The sequence below is a fragment of the Bradysia coprophila genome, unplaced genomic scaffold (assembly GCF_014529535.1).
Source record: "Bradysia coprophila strain Holo2 unplaced genomic scaffold, BU_Bcop_v1 contig_232, whole genome shotgun sequence".
NCBI lineage: Eukaryota > Metazoa > Arthropoda > Insecta > Diptera > Sciaridae > Bradysia > Bradysia coprophila.
Window position 1 is genome coordinate 14,180,312 of NW_023503493.1, and position 19,192 is coordinate 14,199,503.

General features: G+C 36.3%; 3 protein-coding genes across 9 annotated transcripts in view; 1 reads left to right on the top strand and 2 right to left on the bottom strand.

Annotated features, from left to right (window-relative positions):
- The window catches only part of LOC119076805 (FH1/FH2 domain-containing protein 3), a 75,706-nt gene extending 69,932 nt beyond the window's left edge, over nt 1-5,774 (top strand). For 5 of the 7 annotated variants that reach the window (XM_037183770.1, XM_037183772.1, XM_037183775.1 and 2 more), the window contains 4 exons: nt 42-361; nt 421-660; nt 733-974; nt 5,428-5,774. In XM_037183770.1, the coding sequence (XP_037039665.1) occupies nt 42-361; nt 421-660; nt 733-974; nt 5,428-5,501 (876 nt within the window). In that variant the 3' untranslated portion in view covers nt 5,502-5,774. Of the gene's footprint in view, nt 1-41; nt 362-420; nt 661-732; nt 975-1,156; nt 1,239-5,427 lie in introns of all 7 variants that reach the window. The other 2 variants (XM_037183771.1, XM_037183776.1) reach the window with 1 other exon arrangement.
- Nucleotides 1-19,192, bottom strand: part of LOC119077216 (odorant receptor 43a-like) — a 456,342-nt gene that overhangs the window by 424,912 nt on the left and 12,238 nt on the right. The gene's annotated exons all lie outside the window — the stretch shown is intronic.
- The window catches only part of LOC119076842 (putative odorant receptor 71a), a 439,431-nt gene that overhangs the window by 409,248 nt on the left and 10,991 nt on the right, over nt 1-19,192 (bottom strand). The window lies entirely within an intron of this gene.

Below are 19,192 nucleotides of genomic sequence, written 5' to 3' on the forward strand. Positions count from 1 at the left end.
TTTGACGCGAAACATTTTACCAAACGAAAAATTTGAAAAAGGTTCCAGAGGTGAAGGACACCGTTCACAAGCACTCCCTATTGCATCATTTGTGTCATATGGTTATGGAATCGTCCATGGACACCACTGATTTGTATTCAGAAATTGGACCGATAACACGCGCGTCAAAGACTGATTTTGCCGATTTGGCACACAACATCTCGTATTTGGAGGCTGAATGCAAGGCTTCATGGGATCGGTTAAAACTAATAGCAAAACATGATTGTCCGCCCCAATTGAAACAAAAGATGGTTGACTTCTTGGCCGACTGTGCTGAACGTATCATAATATTGGACATTGTTCATCGTCGAGTCATTAACCGGTTAGGGAATGTTTACTTCTCAAGTCGTAGCGATTACAAAAACCAATGTCGTTTTCCAGATATCGTAAATTTCTCCTATGGCTGGGCGTTCCACAACTTCGTATTTTAGAGTCACGGCCCAATGAAGTGTGTCGAATCATCTCCGAATTTGCATTGGAATACCGTACGACTCGTGAACGCGTACATCAGCAAATGGAGAAAAAGGCCAACCATCGCGAGCGGAATAAAACACGCGGCAAAATGATCATCGATGTAGCGAAATTTCGAACGCAAGAAGATCGAGCTGATTGCGAATTACGGTTCGTGTTGTTATTCCGGAGGGACATGCACTCCTGTTTCTATAGACAAAAAATGAATTACCTTCCTTGCAGACAACTCCTCGGCTCGCCAAATTCAAGCGTCGAAGCTGCTGAAAGTCCAAACATTTTCACATCATTACGACGGCACAGACCCAGTAATATTCGATCGCCATTGTTGCGGCATACCGATGAAAATTTCACCGATGGCGATGACGATATTCTCGAATCACTTGTAAAGACTGCGACGAAAGCGGCTGGTCCGAGGCCTACACCACGGGAACGCAAACGAACCAGACATGCGGATAGAAAATCATGTAAGTCTACGAAGATTAGTCCACCAATAACTGATGCATCTGTTATGAATGGACAATCTTGTCGTTAGATTTAAGTTAAATCTCAACTTCACACCCACACATAATCGACACAGTCCCTCCACCAAAAGATCAGCATTAATTTGAATGGATTTTGCTAATTTTATTTTTCATTGTTAATTTAGTGAAGAGATCAAGAACTAGGGAAGGTTTTACTGTTGAAAGATCTGGCGCTTCACCCGAATAAATTGAAGGCCAGAAAAATCGGTTAGTTGGAATGTAGAGTGGTGTTTATTTATACCCAGCGCTTTGCATGGTGATTAATTGTGTTTTGTTTTTAATTTTTTTAATTTTTTTTGGTTTTGTTTTATTTACAGTGAGATTCAACATTTGGGCTACACGTTTATGTTTGTGCTTCAGTTGGTCGTACGGTTGTTTTCATACACATTTAGAGATGAAATGTGGATTGTCTGAGTAAACGACCACCTGAAGCCGAAACGAAAAAGTCACGGTGCGGTTGAATTAACTAAGCATTTCGATGCACTTTTGATATTTTTCGATATTATTAGTCAGCTCGGAGCCCTGAACAAGGTTCCACAAAAATTTTTGATTTTCATCCGTATTTTCGGTGACAGTGGTGTCTCGTCCATCCTGTCTACAGAGAGAGTGGAGGAAAACTGGTTGTGGTTTCAATCGATAGTGCCTGAAATTCTAATAATAATTGTACAAAAATTTGGTACCCTAAGTGCAAGTGAAGCCGGCAGAGACATGCTAAAGTTGAAAAAACGTGATTTTCAAACAGTCATAGAGGCGTGGATGCTTGACGGATGAAGCTAATAAATAGTTCTAGCAGTAGAGCAACATTTCCTCTACCAATGACCAAGAAGTTATTTTTGGAGACCAACTACGTAGAGGCCGACAGTAGCTCAAAGTTTTTCCCTCATATTTGGTAAAATTTGCAGGTTTCAGAGGTACCTGAGACGCACTTATTAAAATTTTTTGTAATTAAAATGGTTAATTCTGAAATGCCGGAAGTCTCAGCTGTCTATCGACACCACACTTGCGACTCATGTCAACAGTGCTGATATGTTGCGTTAATAAGTGAATTGTGTCCTTCTATGACGAAATTTTGTGCTTGATTTGAAAAGTCTTTGAAAACACCGCTGGGATGATTTGTTTGATTAGGGACAACGAAAAAAGCAAAATAACATTGATATTTTGCTCTTTATACAGATATTTCGAATCATGTACAAAATTTCGTCGTAGAAGGACACATTTCACTTATTCATCCTACATATCGGCACTGTTGACATGAGTCATTGCATGTGTGGTGTCGATAGACAGCTGAGACTTCCAGAATTTCAGAATTACCCATTTTAATTACAAATTTTTTTAATAAATTCGTCTCAGGTGCCCCTAAAACTGCAAATTTTACCAAATATGAGGGAAAAACTTTGAGCTACAGTCGGCCTCTATGTTTATGTAGTTGGTCTTCAAAAATAATTTTTTGGTCATTAGTAGAGGAAATGTTGCTCTACTGCTAGAACTATTTATTAGCTTCATTTGTCAAGCATCCACGCCTCTATGACTGTTTGAAAATCACGTTTTCTAAACTTTAGCGTGCCTCTGCCGGCTTCACTTGCACTTAGGGTACCAAATTTTTGTACAATTGTTATTAGAATTTCGGGCACTATCGATTGAAACCACAACCACTTTTCCTCCACTCTCTCTGTAGACAGGATGTACGATGCACCACTGTCACCGAAAATACGGATGAAAATCAAAAATTTTTGTGGAACCTTGTTCAGGGCTCCGAGCTGACTAATAATATCGAAAAATATCAAAAGTGCATCGAAATGCTTAGTTAAAATTAATTCAACCGCACCGTGAAGTGTGAGCTTAATGTTGAATCTCACTGTAGTTTTTATCACAAATACGATGCTAAGAAAGCCGCATTTATTAGTTCTAATCGGTAAACTGATACCAATATGGGAGAGTTAAAAAGAACCTTCTTTTTTTTGTGGTGAGACTTTGTGTTCCTTTTCCTTCCATTTTGGCGTTTTAGTGAATTCAACACGTTTCATCCTCATATGATGATAAATGATATATTCTCACTTATCCTTTGATCAATCTGTCAAGTTCAAAGATCCATCCTGTCGCATATTATGTGTAATTTTATGTATAGAATACTATCAAAACTGTTAATTTCAATTCCAAGAAGAGCATAACTGATCAAGTGGCTGCGTAACCTAGTATTAATAGAAAAGGTTTTTCATAGTGCTCGCGTTCACTTACGAACGTCAACGTACTGAGACCCTGACTGGTCATATAATATAATGGATCGTATAATATAATCAAGTCCCGATGCGCCCTTTGAGCCTTGCCGCCACAACGATTCTAGAACAAAAAAATGTATCTTAAATAAGCGTCCTAAGCAGAGCCTATTAGAGAACGTCAGATTTTCTGAAACGAAAACTCAAACGGAAACGGAAACGCAAACGGAAAGGGCAAGTTTGACAGATACACTGAAACATAATTAAACTCTGACTGCAAGTATTTTAATTAAATTGTGTAGCGTATGATCTCAGGAGTCGGGTAGACTAATTGTTATCTCAATCGGAAATAAAAAAAATTTAATTATTTTTCAGTGAATCTGTCAAACTTGCCCTTTCCGTTTGGATTTTCAGTCCAAATTTATCGAATTTTTGTATCGATAAATTTCAGTAGATTCGGTCAAATAAAGCTAACGGGCTAAGCGCGTCCGACACTCCTTTGTGTAGACGGTATGGGCTTAATGTACCAAAACTCAGTTATTCAGACGATAGTCAGAAAAATACGATAAAATTCGCGAAAATCTGACAAGTTACCGGTAAAATGGTAGGAGGTAATTGTCACTTCTTTTCTACTGAGAACCGAGGTGAGGGAAAATTACTGGTGAAAATTTGATGGAACATGTATTAGCGGTTAAGATGAGAGGTTCGTGAAAAATGCTTAAAAAATGACTGGAAAATAGCATACATCGAAAAAAAATGTTCGAAAAATGCGTGAAATTAGAGTCCACAGCAGGGCTTACTTTAGAGAATTTTAATTCCGAAAATTCCGAAAATTCTGAAAAAATTCCGAAAAAGTTCCGAAAAATTCTGAAATAATTTTTCGGAATTTTTCAGAACTTTTTCGGAATTTTTTCAGAATTTTCAGAATTAAAATTCTCTAAAGTAAGCCCTGGTCCACAGTTACCAATTCATGTTTTAATGGCATACAAATATTGTGCTATTGGTAATTATGTTCCACTAAAGTTAGTGGAACATAATTACCAATAGCGCAGTATTCTATACCATTAAAATATAAATTGATATGTAACTGTGGACCGTAAATCCAAACATTTTTCATACCTTGGGCATAAATTACGGAATTTATCACTTCGTTCGGGCTACAACTCACAACTCACTCTATTTCAGCCAATTGTCTAATATGCTATTTTTCAGTAATTTTCCAGCCATTTTTCACGAACTGTGTACTCGTTATTACATAGGGCGGTACAAAAATGTGCTGCTATATAGGGCTGAAAAATTACCTGCAAGGCTTTTATCACATCACTAACATAAGATACACATATCCATTTAGTTATCCATAATTTGCATAACATGGATCGTTCTACATTGTCGAGAATTCGTGTATAATTTTTCCATTTTTATTTTCGAATTTAAATTGTGTCACTACTAGACCCCACCTCCGCTCGGGGTTTCTATAATTTCTAAACATTTAATTATTTTCAAGTGTCAAAAACAAAGAGGTAAATTTTGCTTCAAAAAGTAGGTATTTTCTCATCTAAAGCCCTAAGCTGAAATTTCTGAAAACTTTACTGGGAAAAACGTTGTGTTGACCTCGGGGAAAAAGTAATAAATTCCTCGGGTGAATTGTGGGCATGTTTCGGTGAACAAATAACTATTGACGAAACTATTGATAATTTGGCGCATCAAGAATTTAAACGCATTACAAAAATGTTACGAACTTACAAAAATGCATCCACGACGGACTAAAACATGCGTCAAATACCGCATAATAATTTGTGAAAAAATCACACTTTTTTCTAGCTTTTCATGCAAAGAATATCTTTCAAAAAACGGCCAGTGTAACCACACATTTTGATTGAATCTGTTACTTATTTTATCATCGATTGTTTAATGGAATGTCTTTGATATCATTCGGTTGAGCATACGTTTTGCCATATAAGAAAGCGCACTAGTCATAGGGTTCATCTCTTATTTTCGCCGTGGTTTTCGATAACATATGAAATGTCCACACTTCGTTTCATTAGCTTATTAAAGTAGCTGTTCTCGCTTGTATAAGAATACGGGCGAAGAGTCATTTCGTTTGATATTGAGTCATTTAACTAACAATGCAATCCTGTCGAATGTAAAACCAAATTTGTAAATGAAATTTTATGATTTTTCAGTGCGACGAACTCTAAAGAATGGTTTGTCCGAAGAGGAACGACAACACGTCGCTGCATACATCAAAGGTTATTAAAATACCGCTTTTACCACACAACCAACCGTGTGTACATACTCCTCCAACAATCGGATAGTTACAATGTGAATGCAGTGAACAAATTTGTGATAGAAAAAATGAATTTGTTACATCGCCGAATCTTTCTTTATTGCTAGTCTCTGAAACAAATCTTTTTTTTAAATTTTTATTGTACACACACGAACACACACAGCGCATCCTTTCGGTATTTGATCAATCAATATGATTATGACCTTCTTGTATTAAATGTGAATAAAGGAATATCTTGTGTAATTGGGTGTTTAATTGAGTGTAGTAAGAGAAATAATTCCAGGAAGGAATTAAAGGAGGTAAGAATATATCGACTAAAAATGAGCAGTTCTCCTATTTTCTAATAGGTGACGTGATTTACCTCTTGATAAATTGCAGATTTTGTTTGATGTTATTGTCGAAAGGGTAAGGCGTGCAGCGGAAATAAATCGAACATACTATGTCCGATATTAAAATTTCGTCAATAAAGAAAGTGGTGACCTGAATGTTTAGTTCGATATTCAGATTTTTCGAACACAGGAAGTTGTGTCAGCTACATTACTTGCAAATCGCGAATTACGAAAATTTGCAAATTTGTAGCCTACATTTAGGCGGGAAAATATTCGTTTTTTGATGATTTCTCCGAACCAAAATAATTTTTTTTATTTTTAAGTAAAAAAAGTATTACTTTTAAGACGAATCGACACAACGCTAAATTGTAGTCTAAATTTGTGCGAAAAAATGATATATTTTCGATGATAACTTCGTATCTGCGTCCTTTCTTCTTCCTGCTTGTAGTAATTGCTGCTTGTACCAATTTGTAGCGCTCGATCACAGGATTGCGGCAGAGTAATTAGATTTTCTATCAGATCTATATCTACCGAGCGATAAGATTTATTTCGAATTGAAATATGATCAATACGAATTTTTAGCCCCGTACGAAGTACAAAGGGGCTTTTAGGATTACGACGCCGTGTGTAATTGATGGAATTCGAAGCAGACGGTAAGAGCAAAGTGTTTGTCTATGTTCATAGATAACGAATCCTCCTGAGTTAGGGCCGCCTATGTGTTTTAAGGTCTTTTGAGGATAACTACGGCAAACTAAACGATGGGAAACGAAATGTAAATGTAACGGCAAACGGTAGGTATTGTCGATACCAATTCAGGAAAAAAAAGTTCATTAAAATCGGTTGAATGGACCGTGAGTAAGGGCCCTAGAAGTAAAAGGCTACTCGGCTTTAAGTGTATTTTGCATATAACTCGAGTAAATTTGATCGGATTTTGCTAATTGTCGTTTTATATGAAAGGTAATTGAATACTGAATAGAATGTGGTGGAAAAACATTTTAAATTTGGCTTCTAGGACTAAGGCCGCTCCAAGCCCTAAGTGCATTTTGCATATAACTCGTGTAAATTTGATCCGATTTTCCTAATTTTTGTTTTATTTGTAAGGTATTCGACCACCGAATAGAATGTTGTTGACAAAATTGTAAATTTAGGTTTTCGGACTGAGGCCGCTACTAGGTCCTATGTGTACTTATACATTTGAAAGGAACGTCGTACGGGGTTTCGTAATTGCGCTATGCGCAATTTCTAAGATGTACAGATTTCATGCAAAAGGCTTACGGGCAAAGTATGGGGACAGCCGCACTAGGGTCACGTACGCAATAGATATACGGGTTGGTACGGGGCTCAGTCGCAGCAAACGCCCTTTGTAAATTGAATCACCCTTAATGGTTTCCTTAACTCAAAATCTAATCTTAGAAGAAAGGAAAATTTGAAGTTGGGAAGTTGAAAGTGCGTTGTATTGCTAATCATGATTTTTATGATAAGAACTTGAACAAGAACATTACGTGTGTATGATTTCACCTAACACAAAATAAAGACCTTGGACATATATTTGACATTGCAATGTGCGTAACATTGATAACCCCACCGAAACCAAGGTAAATATAGTGAGGAGGTAATGTCATTCAGACACGCGGCCTAGCAAATAAGTTCGTTGCCAATGACATTTTTTTTTAAATGGTTGACTACGGTTAACTTGTATTTCACAAAAATATTTTCGCTATCTTACAACAGATGGCCCGACTTTCTATTCGATTTTTTGCTTACAACGAAGGGATGAGAACTTTCGTGCCACCGCACATCTGATTCGGTTATATTCGTTTGTATATATATTTCCTCCTCACCATATTTACCTTGACCGAAACCACGTGCTTCCACTTGCACGAAAAAAATATACCGAACAAGCTAAGCGTGATGTATTATTACAAATTGATTGTGTGGTTACATTGATTTTGTATAACGACCTATTGACGTTACACGGCAGTGATAATGTGCCAAACTTTGAATTTTTAATAAATTGGTATGTATATGCATGCACACAAACATAGTGCATCGTAAATGACTAGAATAGGGGTGTAATAATAGGATAGGATAAATATTTATGTCGCTACAGATGGAAATTCGAATGTTTGCTTTACGAAGATCACCCACCATTGCAATGTGTTTTTGTCATTTTTGGCACTAGTACGTTAAAGAAAAGTTTGACAATGGTTATCTATGACATCGAGTGCAAAGTACTTTATTAGGGTACATATATGTCCAAATAAACGTGACCGCACATGAACAATTTTTGGACTTTGAACTCTGGCTCCCCCCAAATAGAGTATGTTACTTGTGAATGGCACCTAAGACTGCGGTTGATCTATATGTATAATTCCCTTGACTGAAAGTCAGGGTCTTACACCAGAAAATACCGAAAAATGTGGGTAACAAAAAGGTTCACTGTGATTGAAAATGTATGAAATGCTATGAAAAACGTTAAATGTGGGTAACAAAAAATCGTTGAGGGCACGATAACTTGAGTAATTCTGAACCAATTTGGATGATTCTTTTTTTAAATACGTGGAATTAAAATCCCGAGGCTAAGTTCGAAGATGGGCTATGTAGGACTAAGGATCTGGAAGCTATCCGAGAAAAACGGGATTTTATACTGTTGATCATAGCCTAAATTAAAAAAGATTACTTTGATGAAATTTGATTTTGTTTGGTAGTGTGGGTAAATCATATAAGTTTGTTTTCGACGTGCATGGAACTAGTAGGAAGAATAATTTCATCATTCGATGCCCATCTTCTAATGTGTAAACATCTATTGCTAACAACTTGATAGTTAACTATCAAATTTGATAGTTGACTATCAAATTTGATAGTTGACTAACAACTTGATAGTTGACTAACAACTTGATAGTTGACTATCAAATTTGATAGTTGACTATCAAATTTAATAGTTGACTATCAAATTTGATGCTATCAAATCTACTCGAGTCATATTTTATTTATGATTTGTGGTTGATTGAAAATCTTGAAAATTGAAAATTCCACCTTACAAGTTTTCATGAATACATCAAAGTGTCAGTCAAGGGACCTGACCCGCCCAAAAGGTGGGACCTAGTTTATTCGAATTTACCAATAGAAATTGAATTTATTGGTGTATCACTAAAAGAAAACGAATGAGCGTTTTCAATATCCCATCAACCGAATAATACTGAACACACGACACGATGTTCATGGATTCAAGGATGCATTCAGCCAGTATTCATAAAGTTATCGATCAAATGATTTCTTTGTATCGTGGTATAGGTCTTTGGCATGGGAAACAGAAAATATTTTTATAATTTAATTGCAGTCGGTTTTTTTTATTTCGGAACATATTTGAAATATTTTAGAGTTTTAAAAGTAATCGATGTCATGGCATCGGCCGATAACAGAAGATACGTCCGTTTTACACTTTCTCACAGGTGCACTTTTTTATTTTGAATTTGAATTTTTTGTCATTTTCAATTTATTATTGTTTTCCTACACAAAGTGTTTCATTTTCGGTTTTAATATTTTATTTTATAATTTGGAAGTTTGATACTCCAACTTGAGACTGTGCGAATAACAGAATTAATAGAAATAACATATTTTGAAATTTTATCAGATTTTTGTCGTAAATGTTTCATAGATGAATAGTATTAGTATATAGTTCTGTGGTAACGCGTAGCATTTATTGACATTTTCAAAGTTATAAACACGTTACAAGGCAGCGTCAATGTAGAGGCACGACTCTCCTTTACCCTACTGATTAAAATTTTTCAGATTTTACAAATGAAAAAATTTACGACCAATTTGTCTATTCAATACTAAGTACACACATTCTTATTCTACGGACTATAACGGACCGTACAGTGTGTGTGGCTTCTATTGAGACCATTTATGGAAAAATTCAAAGCCTAGCTTAGAAGTTTCTTGAATCAATCGTGAAAGGTAAGTTTATAAATGCCGGTAAACTCTGACAGGAATTATCGTTAACAATAAAGAGAGTCGAATGTATCTAACATCGACAATTTTCTGACGAAATGCCTAAAGCTGGGTCATGAATAGAGGTGTGCGCCGATCTTAAAATAGTCGGCGGCGGTGCGCCGACTGGTAAGGGATCGGCGGCGGCGCGCCGGAAGAAATTTATAGTCGGCGGCGGTGCGCCGATCGGCGCGCCGATAAATTTACAAAAAATCTAAACTTTCGAAAATAATGCAAAAACATTTGAAAAAGCGTGCGCAATCATTTTTCCGAACACTGAAATCTTACTATCTTGCAATCTGCAGTATCAACCACTTATACAAGGGGAATCAACTGAGGCGTATCTCACCTTTTATATTGTGTACAATGTACAATCACCTATTATTTTGAAAACATCTAATTTAATGAATCCAAGAATGATTAATGAGTTTGCGTAAATGACATGTAAGCTATAAGTCAAATTATAATTTAGAAATTTTAAGTCACATCTTCATACCAGATGTTCTGCAGGCTTCTTATTTCCAACTTATAATTTATGTCATTTACGCAAACTCACTACTATTATCTTTCGATTTATGCAATGACCGTTCCCGTTGCCTTTAGTCCATCTTCGATGAAGGAGAGAGATCGTAGTAGAAGGTTTTCGCAAATAAGAGATTTAGATAAACTTAAATTTATAAGTAATAAGTGCATAGACTACGCCAAAATGATTTTTTCCCCAAATCTATACATATAAATCTGAACATCGGCGCACCACGACGCCCCTTGGCGCACCTCGGAGCACCTCGGAGCACCACGGAGCACCTCGGAGCACCTCGGAGCACCACGGAGCACCTCGGAGCACCTGGGGGCACCCAGCCTCCGAGAAGTCGGCCGGTCAGTCCTGCGAGGCCATTTTTTGAAATCGACCTCTGAGGGGTCGGCCGGTTAGCCCTCCGAGGTCGTTTTTCAAAATCGACCTCCGACGGATCAGCCGGTCAGCCCTACGAGGTCGTTTTTCAAAATAGACGTCCGACGGATCAGCCGGTCAGCCTTCCGAGGCCGTTTTTTAAAATCGACCTCCGACGGACCAACCGGAGAGTCCTACGATGCCGTTTTGCAAAATAGACGTCCGACGGATCAGCCGGTCAGCCTTCCGAGGCCGTTTTTTAAAATCGACATCCGACAGACCAGCCGGACAGCCCTACGAGGGTGTTTTGCAAAATAGACGTCCGACAGATCAGCCGCTCAGCCTTCCAAGGCCGTTTTTTTAAATTGAACTCCGATGTATCACCGATCAGCCCTCCGAGACCGTTTTCCAAAATCAGAGAATTTAACCGGTCAGCCCTCCGTAGCCGTTTTTTAAAAACGGTCTCCGACGGCACACCTTTTTACGCCGCCGAGGACGATTTTGAAAAATGCTTTTCAATGGCATTTTTCGAAAACAGTATCTGGACCTCATTCGGATTGTCAAAATTTAGCTCAAATAAATTAGCTGGCAGGACCTCAGAGTGCGTTTTTCAAAAAGTTTTCAGGACATAAATTTCTTTTCTCCAAAGTGTGCTTCATACAGGGATAAATTACTAAAACTCTATCAAACATTAAAATTCAATTCAAAGTAACTGAATAAAACAAGGAAGTCGTCTTTTCGTGAGAAATTTCTTGACCCGAGGATTAGTCGAAGTAAAAAATCAAACAATAACTTACGATGAGTTTTATAACAGATTTATATGCTTCGCCTCGGTACGTAAAGTTCGAAAAGCAGCATACGTAATTCTCGCACGCGTCAAAACAAAATCTGAAATTATTCCTAAATGTTTGTCCAATGTCAGATATTACTATAAGTAATAAAAATATCTAAGCATCTTAAGGGGTCATTCAAATAGTGCGCAAACTGTAAAGGCCCCTTATGTAATGATTGTCTTGAATTGAACGTTGTGTTTGGTTAAGCTTTGACACATTTAGCTATGAATATTTAAATGAAATTATGGCGCTTATTTGTAGCGCCCGATTAAAGGATTTAAATCATGTCAAAGATACCTTCAAAGATACACGTCCCGTCTTAAAAAATCTTTGTTTAAAACTTTTATTGAAGCAACATCTTATGCAAAAAACCAACAATCTCTGCAAATTATTACATAAGAAAAAATAACTTAAAAACGAAAAAGTAAACTAAATCAGTTTTCAGAAAAAGTGTACAATTTTTTGAACAATTTCATGTAGACATGATTTTGGTATCAGTAAAATTACGAATAACAGAACGATTACTGGTAATTACAGGAATCGGAATGTTAACACTACCTAAAGTATTAGTACTATTTTAAATACCAGTTCAGTTATATCAAAATAAATACGGTTGAAACAGTGCATATCCCAAGCGAGAAAACAGTGCAGTACGACCCGGCCGAAGGCCGGGAAACTAGAGGATGAAGTGCGGATAACTGTCAGATATAAGAGGTGAAAAGGAAAGCCGATGTGAGGGAAAATTTTTTTTTTTTATTTTATGGCAAATGCTATAGCTAAGTGCAAAATCAAACATGGCGTCCTTGTACATTTTAATCGATGAAACTTTGTTTAATCTAGAATTTACTTAAAGAAACGATTGTTGATAATTTTCGTTTGTGTGATTAAAAAGAGCAAAAAAGAAAGTAAGAGAGAGATAATTAATGAAAATTATGATTTTGAAAGGGAAACGAAATTAAGGATTGAGATTATGATTACATTAAAAATGTAGAATTAAAATTCGAAGTTTGGAAAACTGGAAGCGTAGAGTTGAATCTCTGAATGCAAGAACTTTGAGTTGAATCCCGGAAAGCTAGAAGTGTAGAGTTAAAAATCGAAACACGATAAGCGTAGAATTAAATTTCGGAACGCGAAGCCAGAATTGTAATGATAATTTTTAAATACCACATGTAGGGTTGATAACCAAGTAAGGAAACTTTATTTTGATAAATAACCCTGGGAACAGTACGACCCGGCCGAAGGCCGGGAAACAGTGCTAGTTTTTTAAATAAAGCAGCTAAAAATTGAAAATAAAGATGTCTCGTCTTTTTGACGAAAAAACTTGAAACCGGAAAGATTTTCCACTTTATAAATTCCTAAAACACATGATTTGCGCCATTTTCCACCCAAATTCCACATAAGGTCTTAAGTTTGCCCCTTTACAATTACAGTAGTTTTGACTGATTCACTGAATTTTTTTCTCCTTCTTCTTCCTCTTATATGCACAGAAAATAGAGTAACGTACCCAAGAGTTCACGTTAAGTGAGGATACAGAAAAGACAAATGCTGTTTCGACCTCGGGTATCGATGGCGGTCTCGGGCCAGCGTGATCTGACCATCCTCAGTAGTATCCATCGATACCCTTCCCAAGACAGCAGCCAACTTTTTCTTTGGACTAGTATTTATATGGCGACCATATAAAAGACGAGCTATAGGTAGACCACCAGAGAGATGGACAAACGGAATTAAGAATATTGCAGGTACAAACTGGCAGCAAATGGCAATGGATCGTACGAAATGGAAAGAAGTTGGAGAGGCCTACATCCAGCAGTGGATAGAAACAGGCTGAAAAAGAAGAAGAAGAAGTATTTAAAAATATGCATAAAACACTTGCCATCTACTGATGGAAATAGGATACGTTATAGAAAGCTACTTCGAAGATAACCCTATCGTAGCATCAGAAACAAAATCACCGTCGTACAGTGCAAGTAAGAAGAAAAACCCAAAGTTTCAACAAATTTTTTTAAACAAAAAACTCCTTTCTACCATAGCCTATTTTAGGAATTAAATTCCCGAAAATTCTTGAAATTCTCGAAAATTCTAGAAATTCCCGAAAATTCTCGAAATTCCCGAAAATTCTCTGAAATTCTCGAAAATTCTTGAAAATTCCCGAAATTCTTAAAAATTATTAAAACACTAGAAACTCGCTGCGTTTCGATTTTATTGTTCTTCAAAGTGTGGTAGTCGACCTCTATGGTGTGGCTTTACATATTTCAAGGGACAAAGAGCTATTTTTAAGATTTTTCGATTTTCCGATATTGGTGTCACCGCCTTCGTGATCAACTCAGAGGTGTCTTACCTGTTATTTCAGAACCTTAATAGAACTGACATGTATGAGGTAAAAGTAAAAATTTTAGTTCACAGTTCATAGTTTTTACCAATGAATGTACATACTAGTTATGGCAGATTCTTCAAAATCTGTCGATTTATACTGAACGCACTCATTATTTTTGTCAAGATAAAAATAAGCGTTAAAATCCGTTTTGAAAATCGTTATTTCCTCCGAGGTGACATTAGACCGTACCTGGGTGATTTATCCTGCATTGGTTTTTACGCTAAGAGGGATTCTTTTGAAAAACAGCCTACCGAAATCGGACGCATTTTCCAGTCGACTTTTTTATATGTGCCTAGAAAGGTATTCGACCCTAGAAGCCAAAACCGTTTTCAAAGTCCACTGGAAAATGCGTCCGATTTCGGTAGGCTGTTTTTAAAAAGAATCCCTCTAATTCAATATTCGAGCTTTTTATTTTTCACTTCTTGCTGCGCTGTGGCATTATTTTCAAGTGATCAGCTTTCTTTTTCTACATGATTTACGTTATTGAAAGTAATAGGATAGCACAAACAAATGAAGATCAGCTCAGCCCTCAAAGTAAGGTCTGTAGTTCTAAATGTTTCATTTTAGACTTCACCATTCAGGTTTCCTATCAAAACAATTTCTTTTTGTAAATATTCGGTTTTAATACCCTGACGCGCGAATTGAAATTTTCCCTTTTAACTCATGGACTCTTGCACTCATCAAACTAAAAAATTTGGTACGTATTTTTTACGAGATTAGGCAATGTAAAGTTAATTCGCAAACTCTACATAGTTTTTATGATAGATTAAAATTTCTCTTCAGACAATAATTGTCCATTCAGTGACCGAGCTCAGCGCATATTTTTTCCAGCGCAATGGGCACGGTACCGAATTTCCCATAGGGTAATACGCCTCTGAGTGGTTTAAAGGTGTCTTCGAAGAAGCACCGGCAAAGAAAACTGTGAAACAAAGTCCGAAAATCAATTTTAATTTTTTTCACTTCCTAATGTCGATATCTTTTTTAGTTGCTTATTCTAGAATTGTTATCAGTATACTTAAACCGGAAATTAAAATCAACGAATTGTTGAGCGAAGGTATATTTTACTTGCAATGAAATTCTCGAAATTCCCGAAAATTCTCTAAAATTCCCGAAAATTCTCGAAATTCCCGAAAATTCTCGAAATTCCCGAAAATTCTCGAAATTCTCTAAAATTCCCGAAAATTCTTTAAGAAATTACCTAAAATAGGCTATGCTTTCTACGCATATAGAAACATAGCAGCATATAGAAACCTGACTTATAAATTAAGAGCGATAAACATTTGCTAAAACCTTGTACATGTACTCAGGCAGACACTTTTGTATAGATTTTTCAATTTAAGTTTATATTTATTGTCGCCCATTAAAATTTCTGAAAGCACTAAACGTATAAAATTTCGGCGCGACGAAAATACAATCGGCGGCGGCGGCGGCGTGAGCTTTTATTTTTCGGCGGCGGCGCGTCGAAAATTTAGCAAAAAATCGGCGGCGCGCCGGCGTAAAATCGGCGGTGCACACCTCTAGTCATGAAACAAAAGATCTCGAATCATCGAAATTCAAAACAAAAGTAAGAACCAATGAGAAGTTTGATGATGTGGATGACATTCAATGTCATGGACATAAATAGACTAGAAGGTGGAATTAAAACAACATGTTTATGCTGAAAACAAACGAGGCATTCAAAACGTGTTTTGGTCCTTATTTTCATGACGAAATGGTCGCAACTGTCAAATAAATTTAGAAATTTCTCTATCGAAAATTGCGATTGCTGGATTTGTCAATGAAAACTAGGACCAAAACACGTTTTCAATGTCTCGTTTGTTTTCAGCATAATCCTATTCATATATCACTTTATGACGTTCCAATATTCAGCTGAAATTTGAAAAAAAGTTTTATTCAGGCGGACCAAAAACTTCACATTCACTCATCAGGTAGAGAGCCAAAACAACAACTTTTTCTTTCACCTGTTCTTCTACTTTTCGTCACGGTGACATCACTCATGTCATTTTTTCATACTGCTAAGGATTTCATACAATTCTCTCTGTTGCATCCTCGGACGTTTTTACCACCTGAGTCAAAAACAAACCTTTTTGTTCCTTTTAACATAATATAATATTTCGACACAAAACATGTTTTTCCATGTGAAACATGTTGTCTCTCTAAAATATGTTTTCCATCTGAAATAGGTTTTCCATTTGAAACATGTTTTCTATCGGAAATATCTCTACTATCTAAAATATGTTTTTCATCTGAAATATGTTTACCATCCGAAATATGGTTACCATGTGAAACATGTTTTCTATCTAAAGCATGCTATCCACGAGGCTATCCATGCGAAACAATATCTTTTCACAGAAAATTGTTATTTTTTTAATTTTAATTTTCTAATTTTGCGCCGTATTTCAGTTACCTTCTTCTCTTTTATATCCATAGGTATGTTGCAAGGTCATTTCGAAATGTCAAATTTCATCCACAGAAGGCAACTTAACCTCAACTTTCAGGTTGACGAAAATGTTAACGAAAAAATTTCAAAGAAATTGGTTGACGTTTAGGTTATGTTCATCTCTGTGGATGAAATCGTCGGCGTTCGTATTGTCAAAGTTCGGGTTTACAGTTATTTGGAACAAACCTATAGCGCACGATGTTAACCAACACTCTTTAGTTGTACTGATTATAAAATTAACTGACTTTGTTTGTTCACATGGACTAGTTAAACAGCTGAATTGGCATAGTCCACAAAATTGAAAGTCGCGCGGCCACAACACCACAAAATTAAAAGCCGGGTACTATACGACATATATCTGATAAAACTTTAAAAAAGTCAATGAAAGTAAATAGATAGGTATGGCCAAACGTTCAAATTTTTTCTAGCCGTAGCACATACAGTGTTTACATTTGCATGGCGCCACCTCAAACGAACTCATTTCTAGTGCAAATTTCTACTGGAAATGAGTTCGTTTGAGGTGGCGCCATGCAAATCCGTATGTGCTCCGACTTGTATGGACCTACTTTCATTGAAAAAAGTTACTTATTTCTATTGATTCTTTTATTTGCCCGGTCTTAAATTAGAGTATTAAGCTTCCAAATTCTAAAAAAAATATAAAAATATTATAATTGAACACTTTCTGCAGCAAAACAACGAAATATTGAAAAAGACGAGAAATTCAAATTCAAAATAAAAAGTGCGTCTGAGAAAAAGCGTGAAACGGACGCATTTTTGCTATTTGACATTAATGACTTTAGAAACTCTAAAAAATATTATGACGTTCGTTTGAACCAACTGTAAAGTGAACCGCTCCTACCTGGTTTATTTTACTCTGCCGTGCTCTCGTGTATGCTCACAAATCTGTAATCGAAATTGTTGGTCGGAGAAGGATTACTTACAGTACGTCTTTCTGGGATTACATTGTAATCCCCTGCTACATATTAGGGCAAATCTTCCGTGAATCAAAATTGGGATATGAAAATGACTTTATGTCTATAACCGTTTTACATTTCTTAACCGTTTCCACAATTTGAATCTTTTGGATTCATTTCACTAGAAAATAGACCAACACCCAATCCCATCTAGAATATATTCGTAGGGATCACTTAAAGACGATCTAAATTTTTGGTTCATCACAAAACCGATTTTTAGGAAAAAGAAAGATTTTGCAGAATAAAAAAAATTAAACATTATTTACGCCGTAAGAGTGCCTAAAATTTGAATTTTAAGTGAACGATTCGATGAAAAAGTGAATCGAAAAATACGTTTCAACGCTTCATTGTATGAAAATGACGCTACGTTAGAAAGACCTGTGTACTTTATATTTTGAATTTCAACCGCACTTGACGCAAAAGCTCATTGTGAAGATTCTCGCCTGGTGTGCTTGAGGTCCCGAGTTCAAATCTACTCAGGTTAGGTAATAAAAAAAATATTATTTCTGATTGAATACTACTAATAACAACAGCTGTGTCCCCCCCCCACATCTGAACAATTTTCGGAATTCAAACACTGGCTCTCCCCGAAGAGTGTATTACTTGTGAATGACAATTGCGGTTGATCTATATGCATAATTTATTCGAATTCGATTGGAATTTACCAATAGAAGTTGAGTTTATTAGTGTTGCACTAAAATAAAACGAATGAGCGTTTTGCGTTTTCAATAATCCATCAACCGGTTAATAAAGAATACACACAGGACACGACGTTCATGGATTCAAGGATGTATACAACCAGTATTCATAAAGTTATCGATCAAATGATTTCCTTCTATCGTGCAATCGGTCTTTGGCATGGTGAAGACAGGCCAACAGTTAATCAACTAAAACTGAAGTCATTCTATTCCATCTATTACCTGTCTTTTGTCCTTTCATTATCGATTGGATCAATTACAAGCGAAACCGTAGACGATAGTATTTTTTTAGCGGAAATATCAATTATTGGCACAGTTTTGATTTCTAAAGTTTGGATGTTTCTTTGGAAACAGAAGCAAACTATGGGATTGCTTAATCAAATTTGTGTCTTCTCAATTCGAAATGAAGAAGAGTTCGCATTTTTCAATGGCAAAGTGGAAAAATTCATCAAATTTGTGATTGCATTCGCATGTGCTACGCTCGTTGGTACATTGGGATGTTCGATTTTCCCATTTCTTGGAAATGAAAGACTTCTTATTTTGGACATTGCGTTTCCACTGGATTGGAAAAATAGTGAAATCGGGTTTTGGATGGCGTACATTTTCTTTGTTTCCAGTTTCGTTCTCACATTTCCTGCAATAACATTTTCAATTCTAAATTGGTATTTATTGCTGCATTGTGCCATAAGATATACAGCTCTAGGAATGGAAATCAGTAATATGGGACGGGCCAGAAGTAACGTAAAATTGTTGGAAAAGAAACGGCAGACCATTTTTTATCAGGATCTAGTGGCGTTGATCGAAACTCATCTATATTTATTTAAGGAGGTATGTTCATGTACGCCAGATACTATCTGTCGCTTGTTGCAAATTTCTCGTTTTTTAAAGATTGATCGATGAACTGGAATCATTTTTATCAAAGCTTTTTCTATTGCAATTTGCCACCAGTGGTCTCTGTATTTGCGGTTCAATTTATTGCTTGGCATTCGTATGATCAACACAAATTCGAGCAACTTTGAAGTCAATAAAATTTTCGATTAATTTCCAGGATATTAGTTCAAACTTTGTGGAGCGCATAGTTCACGTCTATTCGTTGTTCTACAGCACTGCTGAGTTGTTTATGATAACGTT